At 42.4% G+C, this 16,527-nt stretch overlaps 2 protein-coding genes across 3 annotated transcripts in view; both read right to left on the bottom strand.

Moving 5' to 3' along the window:
* Nucleotides 1-2,325, bottom strand: part of CIMAP3 (ciliary microtubule associated protein 3) — a 31,209-nt gene extending 28,884 nt beyond the window's left edge. For both annotated transcript variants that reach the window (XM_058303053.1, XM_058303052.1), the window contains exon 1: nucleotides 2,127-2,325. In XM_058303053.1, coding sequence (XP_058159036.1) covers nucleotides 2,127-2,307 — 181 coding nt within the window. In that variant the 5' untranslated portion in view covers nucleotides 2,308-2,325. The remainder of the gene's footprint in view (nucleotides 1-2,126) is intronic.
* Nucleotides 2,326-6,563: 4,238 nt separating this feature from the next.
* LOC101431935 (acidic mammalian chitinase) lies at nucleotides 6,564-15,945 on the bottom strand. The gene is made up of 10 exons (XM_023582969.2): nucleotides 15,891-15,945; nucleotides 15,120-15,321; nucleotides 13,896-13,952; nucleotides 12,585-12,750; nucleotides 10,194-10,318; nucleotides 9,284-9,407; nucleotides 8,806-8,991; nucleotides 8,164-8,283; nucleotides 7,940-8,081; nucleotides 6,564-6,977 (listed from the first exon to the last, which is right to left on the bottom strand). The coding sequence occupies exons 2-10, from the start codon at nucleotides 15,194-15,196 to the stop codon at nucleotides 6,670-6,672; spliced, it is 1,305 nt and encodes a 434-aa protein (XP_023438737.1). The 5' UTR covers nucleotides 15,197-15,321; nucleotides 15,891-15,945; the 3' UTR covers nucleotides 6,564-6,669.
* Between the last annotated feature and the right edge of the window lie 582 nt (nucleotides 15,946-16,527).

Consider the following 16,527-nt stretch of genomic DNA (forward strand, 5'->3'; position numbering starts at 1 on the left):
TTTATACCCAAATACCCAATAAACATAGGCAAATTGTTTGATTTAGTAGTCATAAAGGAAATGAAAATTAAAACCACAATGAGGTATCCACCAGAATGGCTAAAATTGTAAAGATGGACTACACCTAGTGTTGGAAGGTGAGACAACTGAATTTTTGAATATGTTTTTTTTTGAAGAAGAAGAGGTTGTGGGTTTACAGAAAAAAAGCGTGCCAAAAATACCAGGTTCTCATACTCTACCCTATTATTAACAACTTGCATTGGTATGTTAAACATTTGTGATAACTGATGAAAGCACATTTTTATAATTGTCTACTAATAATCATAGTCCATACTTTAACTTAGGGTTTATTGTTTGTGTTATGCAATTCCATGAATTAAAAAGAAAATATTCTAGTAACATATACACGTCTGCTGGAAATGTAAGCTGATACACTCATCTTGGAAATCTGTTTGGCAGTCTGTATAAAAGGTGAACATCCCTATGACCTAATAATCTCTATTCCTTGGTCTTAATGCAACAGGAGTGCACACAGTTGTACGCCAAAGAACATGTACAACAACACTGAAAGCAACACTAGCCATTGTAGCTCCAAACTGGAAACAAACAAGTGTCCATTAACAATAGAATGGAAAAATTAACTGTGGAATACTCATATAATACTATACAGTCATGAAAATGAAAAAATCCTGCACATGCAATAATATAGATTAAACTCACAATGTTGAATGAAATATTCCAGACTGTGTGAGCCTATTTATATAAAGTTCAAAAAACAGGCAAAATGTACCTATCTGTTAGAAGTCAGTATAGGGCGTTCCTTTGTAGAGAAGGGTGTAGCAAGAAACTGTGAGGGGAAGAGAGAAGGCTTTCGGAGAGTTGTAGTGTTTCATTTCTTCAGCTGGATACTGCTGTCCCAGCACGCTCACCTTACAATATTTCATTAAGTTAATCTATTCACTTATAATTTGGGCCCTTTTGATATGTATGATAAACTTCAAAAAAAATTTTTTTTTCAATCTGGTAAACCTAGAAGAAGCACATGAACATTATTTACTTACCTTCAAGAATAAAGTATTCATGCTCACTCCTTTTTTTAAAAACTTTAATGGTCTATAATTTGTTGCAGTGTATCATCCCTACTTCAACTAAATTTTTTTACCTTTTTCTGTTATCAGATACCAGTATGTCTGGAGTGTTATTAAGTAAAAAACTAGTTTTTGTTCTAGTGTTCCCTTAAAACGCTGCTCTTCTATATTCCTGAACTGCTTATAAGAAGTGATTTTTGTCCTTCTCTTAATCCTAAACTTATTCATTATACCCCTATATTGTGCAAGAGCCTGATTACGTCTTGCCTTCTAAAGAAGTAGTATTTGAATTATTTGTTTTATTAGGAACATTTTCCCCCTTCATATTATAGTTATGTCATTAAATAAGGTTGTTTGTGAAATTATGCATGGTTGGTTATATTATCCATGCATTTAATGTTAGGATGATAAATGGGGTGTTACCAAATAATTTGTTACTCAAAGGAAGCCTTGAGTCTGAACAAGGTTGAGAAGCCCTGATTCAGAGAACAGAGATTCTGCTAGAAAATGATGTGTCTAGAGAAGGGAGATGGGGGAGGAAGACAGACTTTCTAAATCCCACCTTCTAGACTTAAATACTAGCCTCTCCCATCTGTGGTAGAGGAATCAGCATAGGCTTTGATGCCCTCACAATTGTTTTTCAATAAATATTGGTTAGTTGCCTCCTAACATATTTAACCTAAGCCTTAGTTCATTTGTAAAATGGAACTAATCATTCCTAGGTCTGCGCTGAGAATTTAGGAGATAGCATAGGGACAAACCTTGCATGGATGAGTGACTAACCTAAAATTGGCACTTAACCAATGGTAATGCACTCCCAGTCCACCACCTCCATGCACAAGGCTGCAGCTAGCTCCAAGAGCACCTGTGCAAGCAGAAATCCATGTCCCTTCATGGATAGAGCAGAGCACTCCCCAATTCCCACTTTGGATCGGGACACTTATGTAATCCTGACCACACCCCACCTTTCCCCACTACAACCCCAGTGCTGAGGGAGTGAGTGTCCATATATTTACTAGAGCCCCAGGACCTGATTACCATGAGTAAATTCCCAAAGAAATGGCTGGGTGATCTCTCTTGTCAACAGCGTGTTTCTGTTGGTCTTGATGTTCCCTGTTAGTAGGCCAGGTAGCATGAGCTTTGTAGATTTCTGAATTCTGGACTGGAGTAGATACTCAATGGGATCTATAAGCCTGTTTTTCTCATTTACCATCTCCATGATAGTATCTCCACTTTTTATGAAGACTTTACCCAAGATACTAAAGGGTGTAAATAAGACTGGCTGCTAAGCAACAGCCCCACCCTGCAAGTATCCCTTCAAGTCATTGTGACATTGCTTTTGGGAGGCAGCATTGTAGTGAAAAGGCAGCCAGAAAGGCAAAAAACCAGCTCTGCTACTTGCCAACTACCAGATCCTGAGCAAGTTATTTATCTTCACAAAGTCTCACTTCCTCACCATCACAAGGGGACAATATTCGCCACGGAGATGACCTATGTAAAATACGTAGTCCAAAGCTTAGAATACACAGCTTGTTTATTCCGTTTAGCTCCCTTTATCATTTAGCTCCCTTCCTGCATGTATTCATTTATTCATTCAACAAGCATTTATTAAACTCTGTCATGGTTAGGTTAACATGCCAACTTGGCCGGGTAATTGTGCCCAGCTGTTTGGTCAAGCAAGCACTGGGCTAACTATAATACAAGGGCTTTTTGGACTGTAGTCACCATTGACTTTATGGCAGTGGTAAATCACAGATAGCTGGTTATAGTTACATCAATCAGGGAGATTGCCATCAGCAATGAGTGACACTTAACCCAATCGGTTGAATGCCTTAAAAGGGGACATGATTCCAGCATTGAGTGAGAATTTCCCAGCTTGTCTTTGGACAGCCACCATCTCCCAGAACTCGTCAAGAACCTTCATTGGACTGTCTTTGCAGCTCCTCATTGCAGCCTGCCTGTGGAACCTGGACTTGTGCATCCCCATGGTTCCATAAGAGACTCTGATAAAATTGCATACTATTGACAGATATCTCTTGTTCATTCTGTTTCCCTAGAGAACCCTGACTAATACAAACTCTTACAATATGCAAGCACTGTTCTAAGCGATGGGGATATAGCAGTGAACAGAAATCCCTGCCTTGGCGGTGGACTTGGCCCAGTGGTTAGGGCGTCCGTCTACCACATGGGAGGTCCGCGGTTCAAACCCCGGGCCTCCTTGACCCGTGTGGAGCTGGCCCACGCGCAGCGCTGATGCGCGCAAGGAGTGCCCTGCCACGCAGGGGTGTCCCCTGCATAGGGGAGCCCCACGCTCAAGGAGTGCACCCTGTAAGGAGAGCCGCCCAGTGCAAAAGAAAGTGCAGCCTGCCTAAGAATGGTGCCACCCACACAGAAAGCTGACACAACAACAACAAGATGACGCAACAGAAAGACACACAGATTCCTGTGCCGCTGACAACAACGGAAGCGGAGAAAGAAACAAGACACAGCAAATAGACAGAGAACAGACAACCAGGGTGGGGGTGGGGGGTGGAGAGAAATAAATAAATAAGTAAATCTTTGGGGGGAAAAAAAAAGAAATCCCTGCCTTAACGGAGATTAATTCAAGTTGGGTAAACAGACAATAAAAGAAGTATGTAAAATGTATAGTATGTTAGGTAGTAATAAAAGTCCTGAAAAAAAAAAAAGAAAAGAAACTAAAACAAAATAAAACAAACCCCATAAAGAAATATGTATTTTTAAAAAGTGCTGAGGAAATAACACAGAAGGAGGAGAAGGAAAAAAAAGGGTTTCAATTTTAGATAGTGTCCAGGAAAGAGTTCATTGAGCAGGTGACTTTGAGGAAAGGACTGCAGGAGTGAGGAAGTCTCATGGAAATCTGGGGAAAGAGTCTTCTAGCTTTTGGAAACATCCCATGGTAGTAGCATGCCTAGAATATTTGAGAAGCTGCTGGCAGGCCAACATAACTGCAGTGGAGTGAGTGAGAAGAGTGTTAAGAGGTGAGGTCAGGGAGGTCATGGGGGTGAGCCACTGCCTGCCCTTTCCTTGCACATAGTAGGTGTACAGCAAACATTTGTGTGAATGACCAATGTGTAAATAAGGGAGGATCAGATGAAGGAGTGCACTATGTTTTTATGTTGCAATAATTTCTGCATTCTAGAAATGGCAGGTGGATTTATCTTTGTGGGTAAATAGTGGTATTAGAAAAGGCAATAGTTTGGGAAACCACCTGATATGGCCAAAGCCACTGGCCACTGTATTGCTCAGAGATGCTGCTCTTCAAAGATGCTGCTCTTCAGAGCCAACAGCCTCTTTTATGTCTTTTATTCACCAAGCCCAGAGACTCACACCCCCATATCCTTTCCCTCAGTGCCATTTGCCCTAGTAGTGACCTAAAAAATCTCCTTTCAACAGAGCTACCCAAACTCATTTGCCCTGTTTCACCCCAGGCTTTATAATTCTTTGGCTAGAAATATAATTAATAACAATACCCAATTTTATTGACTCACCTTTACCTGCTCATTGGGAACATTAGTCCCTTGCTTTTATGTCTTTGATCTCCAAGTCAGGTCATACAAGTACTCAGGAGTCAATCTGTCAGCTATAATCAGCATGACTCCTATTTTCCCATGTTCTTTACCCCCATTCCAGCCCCTTCTCATCAATGTTGAATTTAGAGCAGGTCACCCCCCAACATCCCTGCTTATCATCATTTAATGACTCCTAGCTCATGTACACTGAAATCCAAGCTTATAACTATGTTTCAAGCCCTTGCTTGGCAACGCTGGTCTTCTTTTTTCCAACATGCCAAGCTCATTTCCATGTCAAGGGCTTTGAACTTGCTGTAGTGTCTGCCTGAACTGCCCTTTACCCAGATCTCAAAATGGCAGGCTCTTCTTGCATGTCAAGGCCCATCTCACAAGGGACCTCCCCAGAGGGGCCTTTCTGGACTGCCAAGCTAACACAGTCTCTTCCTCTGGTCATTTCTATCATTGTTTCTGTGTTTGCTTATTTATCATCTAACTCTCTCCCTGGCAAAGTATGATCTCTATGAAAGTAGAGTCTTTAACCCTATCTTCATTGCATAGAAAATTACCTGACCCATAAAAATAATCAATAAATGTTGTCAACTAATGAGTGAGTGGCCAATATCCAGAAAGCTGTGTGTGCCTCACCACTGTCACCTGTGCTGTAAAATTCCGTAAGAACACTGATGTTTACATCAAAGGACACAGTAAAACATAGTTAAAACTTTGCGCCCTGGGCCAGTTTGCCAGAGTTTGAGTCTGGCCATGCAACTTACTATCTGTGTGGTGTTGGGAAGGTTACCTAAACCCTCTGTGCTTCAGAACAACTCTGTATTTCTGCACTCTTGTCTCTCCGTGCAGGGCTGATGCCTGGAAAGTGTATTCTACACTTTAATGTTATCTACTTCATAAGGTTGCTGGGAGGATTAAACAAGAAAATATATGTAAAGCAGAGTCTGGTACATAATAAGCCAGAAAAATATTAGCTATTATTTTCTGATTATATTAGTCAGGGTTCTTTTAGTTGCAAATAAAAGAAACAAACTTGAGTCAGCTTAAGTAGCAAAGAGGAACTTATTACATGATTATGAAGGTGTTTCATAGGACCCAAAGGCAGAAACACACCTGGGCTTTAGAAAGGAACTAGAATCGGAGTTGGAATGCCATTGGTAGGCGTGCTTTCCCTGCCCATCTCACATGGCAGCTTTTCTCTGCAGGTCTGCTTTAGTCTTCTTGCTCTGCATCCAGGCAACTTTCCCTTTTCCCCAGTCCCATGTCCAAAGCCATGGCAGAACTGGGCCTCACTACTTCCCCTGAGCTTAAATGTTATAGACCCAACTATTCTCAGGGATTGACAGATAATTCTTTCATCTCACTTGCAAATTGAGGGTGACGCTCTGACTGGCCTTGAGTCTGATGTCCATCCACCACAGCGACTCTGCCAAGCCAGGACAGGGGAGCTTGCAGAACGAGCTCCCGTATGGGGTGTTTTAGGGATGAGGTGTCAGGGATTCTGGGAAAGGTGTGATACCGGCCCTAGGGCTGGGCAGACACCCCAAAAGGAGTCCACTGTACAGATCTACCCGAAGCCACCCGTCTAGGAGGTGCCGGTCCAGGTTTGGGTCCTTAGCAAAGTGGAGAGAATGCTCCGCCTTCCGCTCCTCGGGCCAGCCGAGCAGCACTGCCTGTGCCCCGAGTCTCCCGGAATCATTTTGGCTCCTTCCCGAGGACAATTGCCAGGCCACAGACATATCCTCATCTCATCCCTACACCAGATGTTCAACTATTTCTTTCTTACAGACTCCAACCTTTGGGCAAATAAACTCAGGATGAGAGAAGACTCCACCCTTTCACCACGCAACCTCCTGGGTCACTCCACCCCCGTGCACGACCTGCATTTTCACATTTAGAAGAAGTTTCCACCCAAGTCACACAAAACCCAGGAGACTCGTGTTTTTACTGTTGCGTTTTATTGCAGAACTCTAGGTCAGAGCAAGATGTCCTAGGCAAGGGAGAGTGTTCAGAGCCCTGGAGAAAGGTGGCGCAAGTCATGTTTAAGCCCAGTTGCAGCAATCACAGCTGGTGTCAAAGACAAGCCCCGACTGGCAGTTCTGCTGGTACGAGACCCCATTCAGGCAGTGCCAGAAGGCATTTCTGTTATTAGCCACAGGGTAGAGGCCGTTGGCTTTGCCAGCGCAGAAGCCACTGCCCCCAGCGCTGCCTCCGGAACTGCTGCTTCCACTCCCACTTCCGCTTCCACTCCCACTTCCGCTTCCACTCCCACTTCCGCTTCCACTCCCACTTCCGCTTCCACTGCTGGAAGGGGTTACTGGGGCAATGGGCTGAGCGGGGGCGGTGCAACCTGAAACAACAACACGAAGAGCAGACTAGTGGACCTAATAGAGACTAGAGACTCTGAGCTTTGCCCAGAGGCGAAGGGATTTGTGGAGGCTGGAGAGGGTCTACCTTATAAGACTGCTAGGAGGTGGGGTGCAGTTACCTCTCTCTGGAACTGAGATGATCATACAAAAACTCCAGGAATTAGGAAAACCTGTTATTTCAAGTCAGCCTGGCTTGAAATAAATGTTTTCCCCCTTATACTGTCCAAATCATTAAAAAAAAAAAAAAAAAAAAAATTACTGAGCACCCAGTATTGCAAAAACACTTTTCCAGCATTGGGCTATAAGAGGTGAGCAAATAAGCTGTAAGAGAAAAATCTCTGGCACTGCTGAAAAAACTTTCAGGAATTAGTACTTTCCCTGAATTACACATTAGAAATGTGTGAGCAGTAGTGGCGATTTCTTGTTAAATCTTCCCAGATGGACTGTGAGAAAATTTTAATAAAATATCTTGAAATTTTTGAAATATTTGAGATTTTAGAGAATGAAAAGCAGTGATGAATGCACAACTCCGTGATTATACCAAAAGTCATTTAATATACATTTTAGATGGATTGTATGTTATGTGAATAGATTTCAATAAAACTGCTTTAAAAAAAGATTTCTGTAGAGAAGTAGAAGCTTATATTGAAGAATAGCATGCCTTCCATGGGCATTCATTTCTTGAGGCTCTTCCACACCTTTATAACTTATCAGACCTGAAAAACCTACCCAGGTGGGCTTGGTTTCCCATAAGAGCACAAAGCTCCTGACACGGGCATTCAGCGGTAGGGTAGAATGCAGCACCTATCTCTAGGCTAGGTGAGAGCAGGGCGGTGAGCTAGGAAGAGGCTCCCTGGCCCATGGGCATGGGCATGTGTTAAGATTGTCTCTTGAGTTGGAGAGGGAACATTTCTGTGCCCTGACAGCTCCTGCTGTTACTTACTTGCACTCTGCAGGCCAAGCACATTCTTCAGGGTGGAGATCAGGGGGTACTTGCCCTGGTTGCAGAAAGTGCCAGTGAAGTCATCTAGGTCAATGGCCCAGACCATAGCACCTCCAAAGTTGTTCTGCTTAAGCCATTGAGCCTGTTCAAGCAGAAAACACGAGTCATTTTATTTCCTGGGACTCAGGGCTGGGACCTCAGCATATCTGATGGGCTGACCTTACCTTGATATTGAAGCTCTTGATATTGTCATAGCCAACCCACTCGTTGCCTTGATAGGCATAAGGCACATCCTGCGGGGCATCCCACATCTGAGTGGCTCCATTTTTCAGGAAGGTGCAGATCTTTAAAATGTTAAGAAATTCAAATCTTTAAAATATAACTCCCATGAAAGAAAACAAACAAACAAACATACACTTGTTACTTTGTTTTTTCGCCTTTTGTGTCTCCCATTAGGGTTTTCCTTAGTTTTGTGATTCTGGGTTTCTGTCTGCAGTAAAGATGATCAAGTTACTTTGCAAATACATGTACGTTGTCCCTACTCTTAGTGAATGATTGTTTGAAGCCCACAGTAATCTCAAAGATATATTTATTTTATTCCCTTATTTGCTAATACAAATGACATTATGTTTGTGCTTTGTCGCTTGAAGGGATGTTGCACATTTTTCAGTGCTCTTCCTACTGGATTAGGTATTTAATAAATGAGTTGTTAAATAACACTTTAAGCATTAGAAGTGATACTCTGTGTTTAAGGCAGGTAGGCAGGGCACAGAATGGACATTCAAGACTTCTGCAGATTCCAGCCCTGATACTACTCAGCACTGTACCTGGAATTCACAGACTACTGCTCATCCCAAGCAACCTACCTCATAATAAGCCCAGAATCCAGCCTGCTTGGTGTAGGGTCCAGCAGGACCTGCGCCAGAGGTAGGGGCACCAATGCCCGTGTTGGCAGTGTTGCTCAGGAGGAAGGTGTGTCCGTAGGCTGGGAATCCAACGATGAGCTTCTCAGCTGGGGCCCCATTGTCTTTCCAGTAGTTCATGGCATAGTCCTGCAAAGGAAGGGGTTAGCTAGAGCTCCCCACTCCCACACTGACGGCCCGATGCTAAGTTATCTTAGTCTCCTGTTCTAACTGGCAAAATTGTGTGATGTTGCTGACAGATGGATTAGCTAGCATTTTCCAAAATAGTTGTGAAATTATAATTAATGAGATCTGCTCAGCACTTAAGAGGACAGTTGCCCAAATGAGACATTTGCAGACTTCATGTATGTTTTGTCCCCAAATGTCCATATGATTTACACCATCATAGATAGGCTGCATGTGCATCTGGGCAGGGACTCACCACATTGAGGTAGGCATTGCTGCCCGTGTCAGTGGGGTACTTGTAGAGGGGGCTGTTCTCTCCAGTGTAGCCCTCCCAGGAGCCGTGGAGGTCATAGGTCATGACATGGATGTAGTCCAGATACCTGAGCAGAGGTAAAAGATTTAAAATCATTTCTTTTTTTTTTTATTTTATTTTATTTTATTTATTTTTTTTATTGACTTTGTAATAATATTACATTAAAAATATATATGTGAGGTCCCATTCAACCCCACCCCCCCACCCCACCTCTCCCCCCCCCCCCCCCCAGCAACACTCGTTCCCATCATCATGACACATCCATTGGATTTGGTAAGTACATCTTTGGGCACCTCTGCACCTCATAGTCAATGGTCCACATCATGGCCCATACTCTCCTCCATTCCATCCAGTGGGCCCTGTGAGGATTTACAATGTCCGGTGATTGCCTCTGAAGCACCATCCAGGGCAGCTCCATGTCCCAAAGCCTCCACCTCTCATCTCTTCCTGCCTTTCCCCATACCCATCAGCCACCATGTCCACTTTTCCCAATCCAATGCCACCTCTTCTATGTGGACATTGGATTGGTTGTGTCCATTGCACCTCTATGTCAAGAGGAGGCTCAGATTCCACATGGATGTTGGATGCAATCCTCCCACTTTCAGTTGTAATCACTCTAGGCTCCATGGTGTGGTGGTTGTCCTTCTTCAACTCCATCTTAGCTGAGTGTGGTAAGTCCAATAAATCAGATTGTAGGTGCAGGAGTCTGTTGATAGTCATTTCCTACACCCACTTAGGCAAAGGCTACCACTTCCAAAAACTCCAAAAAAAAGGTCCCTGAACAGCAAGACAGACCAAGGAAAAGGGTACCCTGCTCAGTGATGCTTTCAAGAGTTTGAGGTGCACCACTCACTGGGACAGCTGGGGGATCTCATAGCCAGACTGGATGTTGGAGATGCCAGCAGCTACTGCCGCGGTGACCATCAGCCTGGGCTTGTTGGTCTGCTTGGCTTCCTGCTCAAACGCTTCACGCATTTCCTGTGGAATAATAAAACCGAGGAAGCTGCTTTCAGTTTCTTAAATAATAAATAAACATGTTTGTATAAAATAAACAGGTTTTCTTTTTCAAAGTGCTTTCACATATTTTTTTTCCTCTTTAGTCTTTCAACATCCCTAGAAAATAGATAAGATAGACTTTAATCCGTTGTAAAGCTATCTAATAAACAGAGAAGTTAGATGATTTCAGCAAAGTCCCATGGCAAGTTAGCATACTAGTCCTGACTAGAAGCCAGGTCTCAGATGACCAGTCAGAAGTTCCACTTATAGTCCTACCCTCTGAAGCCACCGTTGCTGCAGTAACCTACATCCAGCTCTTAACAATTTAGAAATTTCCTTTCCTTTGCCCAATAGATAAACTACTTTGTCATACTGACATCACATCAAATGAAATGCTGTTTTGACCAGTGAGGAATGTGGTAACAGCCAGATGGCAGGTTCCCATCTATTGCTAGAGGCATATCTTCCAACGGTATTCCATCCGACTCTAATCTTACGTGGAGTAACTAGGTTCCGTTTCCATAATTGTATTATTATGGTGTGACATTGTGTGTTCAAGCGAAGAGTGGCTCTGAAAATTATCATGTGGGAACTGGCTGAGGGAACTAGGATATTTAACTGGAAAAAGAGATAATATGGACAATATATTATAGCTGTCTTCCAATATTTAACAAATGTATAGCAAAGGGACCAGAACTAGACCCAATATCGGACGTTATAAACTATAATGGAGGCAAGTTTCAGCTCAAAACAAAGACATTCCTTCTGATAAGTACAGTTGCTCAACAAATAAGTAGATTTATCTTTCAACTAGTGAATTTTTAGCATTGAGACTATTCAGAGGTGGGCTAACAATGTGTCAGAAATGGTACAGAAAAGAATCTCTGTTTTGAGAGAGAGTAAATTTAAATAAGCATCCTTGATCTTTGGCTTTTCCCACTCCATTTCCTTGGTGATCTCTTAATCAACTACCCTTGCTGATAACTTCAATACAGTTTACGAAGTCAAGTCCTTATCCTGAATTCCAGATTAGAATTTATCTAGTGCCTATTGGGTATTCTTTTAGGAAGATCTACAGTTTCAAAACTGAATCAGTCAATCCTTTTTTTTAATTCCAGTCTTACTCTTCTCATTGTATTTACCACTTTAGTTAATAGCACCCAATCAAACCAATCAAAGTGGGAAAATTGGGGGTCCCCTCTGTCTTCCCCACTTCCAGTTGGTCTCCAACTACTATCGATGCTACCCCCTTGATATGCCTTATGTCCATTTGCTCTCTATTCTCAACTACAGCATCTCTTGCTTGATTTACTGTCATGGCCTCAACTGTATTCCTGCCTCCCAGCTCTGCCTAATTCATCCACCCTAGTAAAGATAGAGACATCTTTCTAAAACCTAAGTTTCACCATATCTCTCTAATGTGTAAATTCCTTCAAAGCTGCCCCATTGCCTTGGCGGTAAAGTCCAAATTCCTTAACATAATGTAAAAGTCCCCACATGACCTGATTCTTACCACTTATGCTACCACACCATCCCTCACTCACCCATTTGCTCACACTTATTTATAAGTCTTGGTGCAGTCTCCATCCTTTACTTAATGGGTTAACACCAGTTTCTTTCAACCCTGAGCTCAAGTGTCACTTTCTCTAGAAAGTCTTTCTTGATCCTGCCTCAGGGCAGACTTCAGAATCTTCTCCTGTCTTTTCATTTTGCGTATGTCTATCACGACACTTATCGACATGTACTATAATCATAGTTTATTTTCCAGTCTTCCACTTGAGATTGTGCATTCTTTAAAGCTTTAAGAATAATACATAATTCTCATCTTTACCCCCACACCTAACCCAGTGTCTGGCACAGTTAATGTTCAGTAATAATAGACTGTCTAGTTTAATGGCTAGAAGCAATGAACTCTAGTTTGACTGCACGGGTAGTTCTGAGACCTGCTAGTCGTATGACTTTGGGCAAGGTATTTAACTCTCTGTATCTTAGTTCCCTCAACTGTAAAAAATAAAAATGGTGATAATCATAGTACCTATATCACAGAGGCAATGTGAAGATGAATAGAATTATGGTTTGTAAAACTGCTTTTGAAATAGCACCTGGCACATAGCATAGCACGAAATCTTTGCAATGCTAAGATGATAGACTTCCTACGGTTTAGTTTTACTTTCGAACCACCTGACTCCCCTTGGGAAGAATAGGCTTTGGACTTTCTTGGCCTAGAAACTGTCACGTCCTTCCTCACCTGCACCAGGACTGTGAAGAGATGCTTGTCCTGAGGAGGGCTCCCGCGAGAGCCAGGATACTCCCAGTCAAAGTCCAGCCCGTCAAACTCATACTGGCGCAGGAATTTGATGACTGAGGCAATGAAAGTCTGGCGGTTCTCGGCAGTGGAAACCATGGTGGTGAAACTGGGGGAAGGAGGGGGATGGACTGAGAGAAGCCCAGCATGGCCAGGTGTCCCGTTACTGTTGATGTTATGCATGTGTACATGGCACATACCCCCTGTCATCTGAAACTCCCAGAAACTCCCCCAGCAGCTCTGGTCACTCGCCAAGGATGTGAGCTCTTGTGTCCCATCTCAAGCTCATACTAAGCTTGGTGAACTGATGCTCCTCCTCACTTCATTACATTCCCTTATGCTCAAGGTTCTCGGAGAAGCAAGCAGCTCCGTTACTTTTTTCTGGTCTGGAAGTCTTCAGCTCATTGTGAATTAACCATTGTTCCTTCTATTCTGGTTGTATCTATCCTCAAGTCTTGCTCTTTCTTGGCTATGGTCTTTCCAGAAACACCCCTTCTTCTCCATCCTTCAAGTCTGACGGTCAGCCCTGATGCACTGCAATCAGCTCTCCCCAGACACTCGGCTCTCTCACTTGCCACCTAAAGCAGATATTCTCCAGGTGTCCAGGTACACATTTCCTGAACCACTCTTTTCCATGGTTGTAGGTCAGACTCCACAAAATCATGCCTCTGAGCCTGTTCACTAGGGCACACAGCTCAGATTAAAGCTTTTGATTTTCTCCTGTCCTTACCTTGTTATTTCTGCTCTTCCCAGTGATGGTACATCACTGTTCTCTTTATCCTCCAACCTTGCTCTTCCTCTCAAGTTGCACCTTTGAACCCCTGACTAACAGAGCTCACTCTATTTTCCCTCCAAAGAAGGACCCCATGTTTGTATATTCTCTGAAAAGTCTTCCTGTTTATCTTCATGACTACTCTTTCCCTCCTCAAAGTGTAGAGAGAAGCATTGTAACACCCTCCTCAGGGTTTGTGCTCCAGAAATATTTTAAGACATTGTTCTGGAATTGCAGTAATGAAATCTCTGTGGATGGGGTTCCAGCATATTCATCCAAATTTAAACATTTAAAATATTTTGTGTTCTACTTAATATTGAGGTTCTGTATAGTGATTTATTTAGCTAGCAGAGTTGTTTAATGATCATCCTTAATGCCCTGTCTTATATTGTAAAGTCTAAAAGGACAGAAATTACACTGAGCTAACTTGTTTTCAATAGCAAATAGCAAATGAACAACAGGCTTTCCCTTAGAGGACTTACGGGGCAGTTCCAAAGTTCCAGCCTCCAATGGCCAGGAGTGTTTTCAGTTGGCTATTCCTAAAAAGCAAAGAAAAAGAAAATTCAAAATCCATATGAATCCGTCTGTTTAAAAGAGCATTGCTTTAGGTCCTGGCCTGGTCATATACTTTGGGGTTGCCTTCAAATGGTGAACTGTACAACAATTTTCCTCAACTGCTGAAAACTTTTGAGTCTTTGTGTCCTTATCATCATAAATGCACACAGGGTTTCTAAAGGAAATCTAAATTATGGGACCAATTTTTAAAAAATGAATGCATTGACTATATTTTTGATACATAGTACTTGAAAGCATAATTAGCACATATCCTATTCCATCAGATGAGATGGTAAATTTCACTTGAGCATAATGAGTCTCTATGACAAACACCATAACTTAATTGGCATGGAATAATACTCTCTGGAACAGTGGTTCTCAAACATCTGTGTACCCAAGAATTAAGTGGAAGGATAAGTGTTGGAGGGACATTAAAATTTCATATTTATAGCCCCTCCCCAGAGTTAATGATTCATTTGCACTGGGGTAGAAAATGGCATTTTCATCCCCGTGTGATTCTGATTCAAGTAGTCAATGATGTAGACTTCAAGAAACTCCACTCTAAAGGGGTTTATTTTCTCTTAGGTATAATAACTTAAATCCCAGTAACTACACTGAAGATAGTGCTGCTACTGATGTAGCACTGGATAGTAGCCTTCTCCTAGCTATGACTAACTTAAAGAAATCAGAAATAAAAAGATATCAGTTGTTTTGTTTCTTGTTTATTTTTTAAACACAAATAGGACTCTATTAAAATCCAGGAAAACATTCTGACTCTTGGGTTCAATGATGTATAATTTTTAGGAACCTTTGTTGCCTTATCCCTAATGTGAGTAGCCCAGATGGCTTGCAGTTTCCTTGATCATTAAAAATGATATTGACAGAGAATGGAGGAAACAGAACCGATATTTTCAAATACCTGCTCTACCAGGCAATGTGCTATGTGCCTTATCTTTGCTATGCAGAGTGTGCCTCCAGCATCCGCATCATCCCGGTAGCTTCATTGAAGTGAAGAGTCTTTTTCCTCACCTCAGACCCACTAAATCTGAATCTGCATCTTAAGAAAATCCTCAGGTGATTTGTTTGCACGTTAATATTTGAGAAGCTCTGATCTAGGAGATACCAAGTCATATAGCTCCCTCTTCTCTTACTTGTTTTTCAGCCCATTGAAGGATTGGTAGAGAGTCAAGTCATCCCATTCGATCGTGGTGATCTGGTTGTTGCTCATCCCAGCAAAGGCGTAGATCAGGTGAGTACAGAGGCAGGGGTCGATGTTGTCGGGCTTGAAGCGCCCCAGGCCTGGCCGGTACTGGGCCCAGTTGGTGAAGTAGCATGTCAGCTGGTAGGCAGAACCTGTGTGCAGTAAGGAGCCAGGACAATCGCCTGATTTATGTGCCATGAAAATGTGCTTTGAGTTTTGGCCCTGCCTCGGTTTCTCTCCCTGTGCCTCATATGCCTGATCTGTGTGTGTGGGGGAGATGGCAGTGATTAGAGTGAACAATCTTGCAGATGAGTTCAACGATTCTAACGTGAGCACTGATCAGTGTCCTGAAATTGATTCTTTTTAACTTTGGCAGATCTTGGATAAACCTAGGAGCCTTCTGAGAAAAGATGCCTAGTAATCCTATGAAGTCCAATGAATCCCAGTTTATAACTCTCAAGTGGTCATGCTGAAGAGGACTGCAGTGATGCCGAATCCAAAAATATGCCTCCTCCCAAGCCAAGCCCATCTGTCTGTGACATAGACAGCAGCTCTCTTTCCCTAGTATGGTTTATCTCTTGATTTTTAAAAAGTAATATTGAAAGAAAAATAAATCACATTTAATATATAAAGCAGATCATTTGTGTATGAATATTTATAGGGATTTGAGTTTTATGATAGGAAAATATTATGTCAAAGATAAAACAGAGTCCAGACTTACCCAGATATGCATTCAGCAGAAGGACCAGACCTAGAAAGAGAAAGAAAAAATATGTCTATACTCTGCAGGATCTAATTCTGAGTCCACGGGTTCCTTCCTTTTTACTGTAGAGTTTTATTGACCCCATGGCACTTTTGGTTATGCCAAAGAGTAGGCTTTCCAGTAATTGTACCAACAGATATACCCTTCCCTTTCCTTAGTGAAAATTTATCATAGAGGGAAGTGGATGTGGCTCAACCAACCTGCTCCATGGGAGTTCCCAGGTTTGGGTCCTGGTGCCTCCTGGAGGAAGTGAGCAAACAATGAGCAGACAGAAAAGAGAGAGCCATTGGGCGGGGGTCGTATATAAAAATAAATGAAGTACATAAATCTAATTTTAAAAAATTGCCGTAGAGCCCTCTTCTTCCATCTTCCATGTAAGAAATAAATGCAGAATGAGTCAGAAGTCCACAATCTGTGGAAGATCTCCTTACTGAAATTATTCAAGGTTCACTCTACTCAATGACTACACATTCATCCAAGATTCACTTCCCCGAGTTGGATGGAGCACAGCCTTCCAACACACAAGGAATCCTCTCAGTCAGTGGATTCAGTATCTGCTGGAGCCTTAGAAACTTCCCTTTAGACTTTCCAGGAG

The sequence above is a fragment of the Dasypus novemcinctus genome, chromosome 9 (genome assembly GCF_030445035.2).
Source record: "Dasypus novemcinctus isolate mDasNov1 chromosome 9, mDasNov1.1.hap2, whole genome shotgun sequence".
Taxonomy (NCBI): domain Eukaryota; kingdom Metazoa; phylum Chordata; class Mammalia; order Cingulata; family Dasypodidae; genus Dasypus; species Dasypus novemcinctus.

What these genes read in the sequence shown, in the direction of transcription:
- LOC101431935 (XM_023582969.2), bottom strand. Translation starts at nt 15,196, where the DNA reads ATGAGCAACAACCAGATCACCACGATCGAATGGGATGACTTGACTCTC. An exon ending in TGGAACTTTGGAACTGCCCC is followed by an intron (nt 12,751 to 13,895) that starts GTAAGTCCTCTA and finishes TCCTTCCCCCAG; the next exon opens with TTTCACCACCATGGTTTCCA. An exon ending in TCAAGAGCTTCAATATCAAG is followed by an intron (nt 8,082 to 8,163) that starts GTAAGGTCAGCC and finishes CTGCTTGAACAG; the next exon opens with GCTCAATGGCTTAAGCAGAA.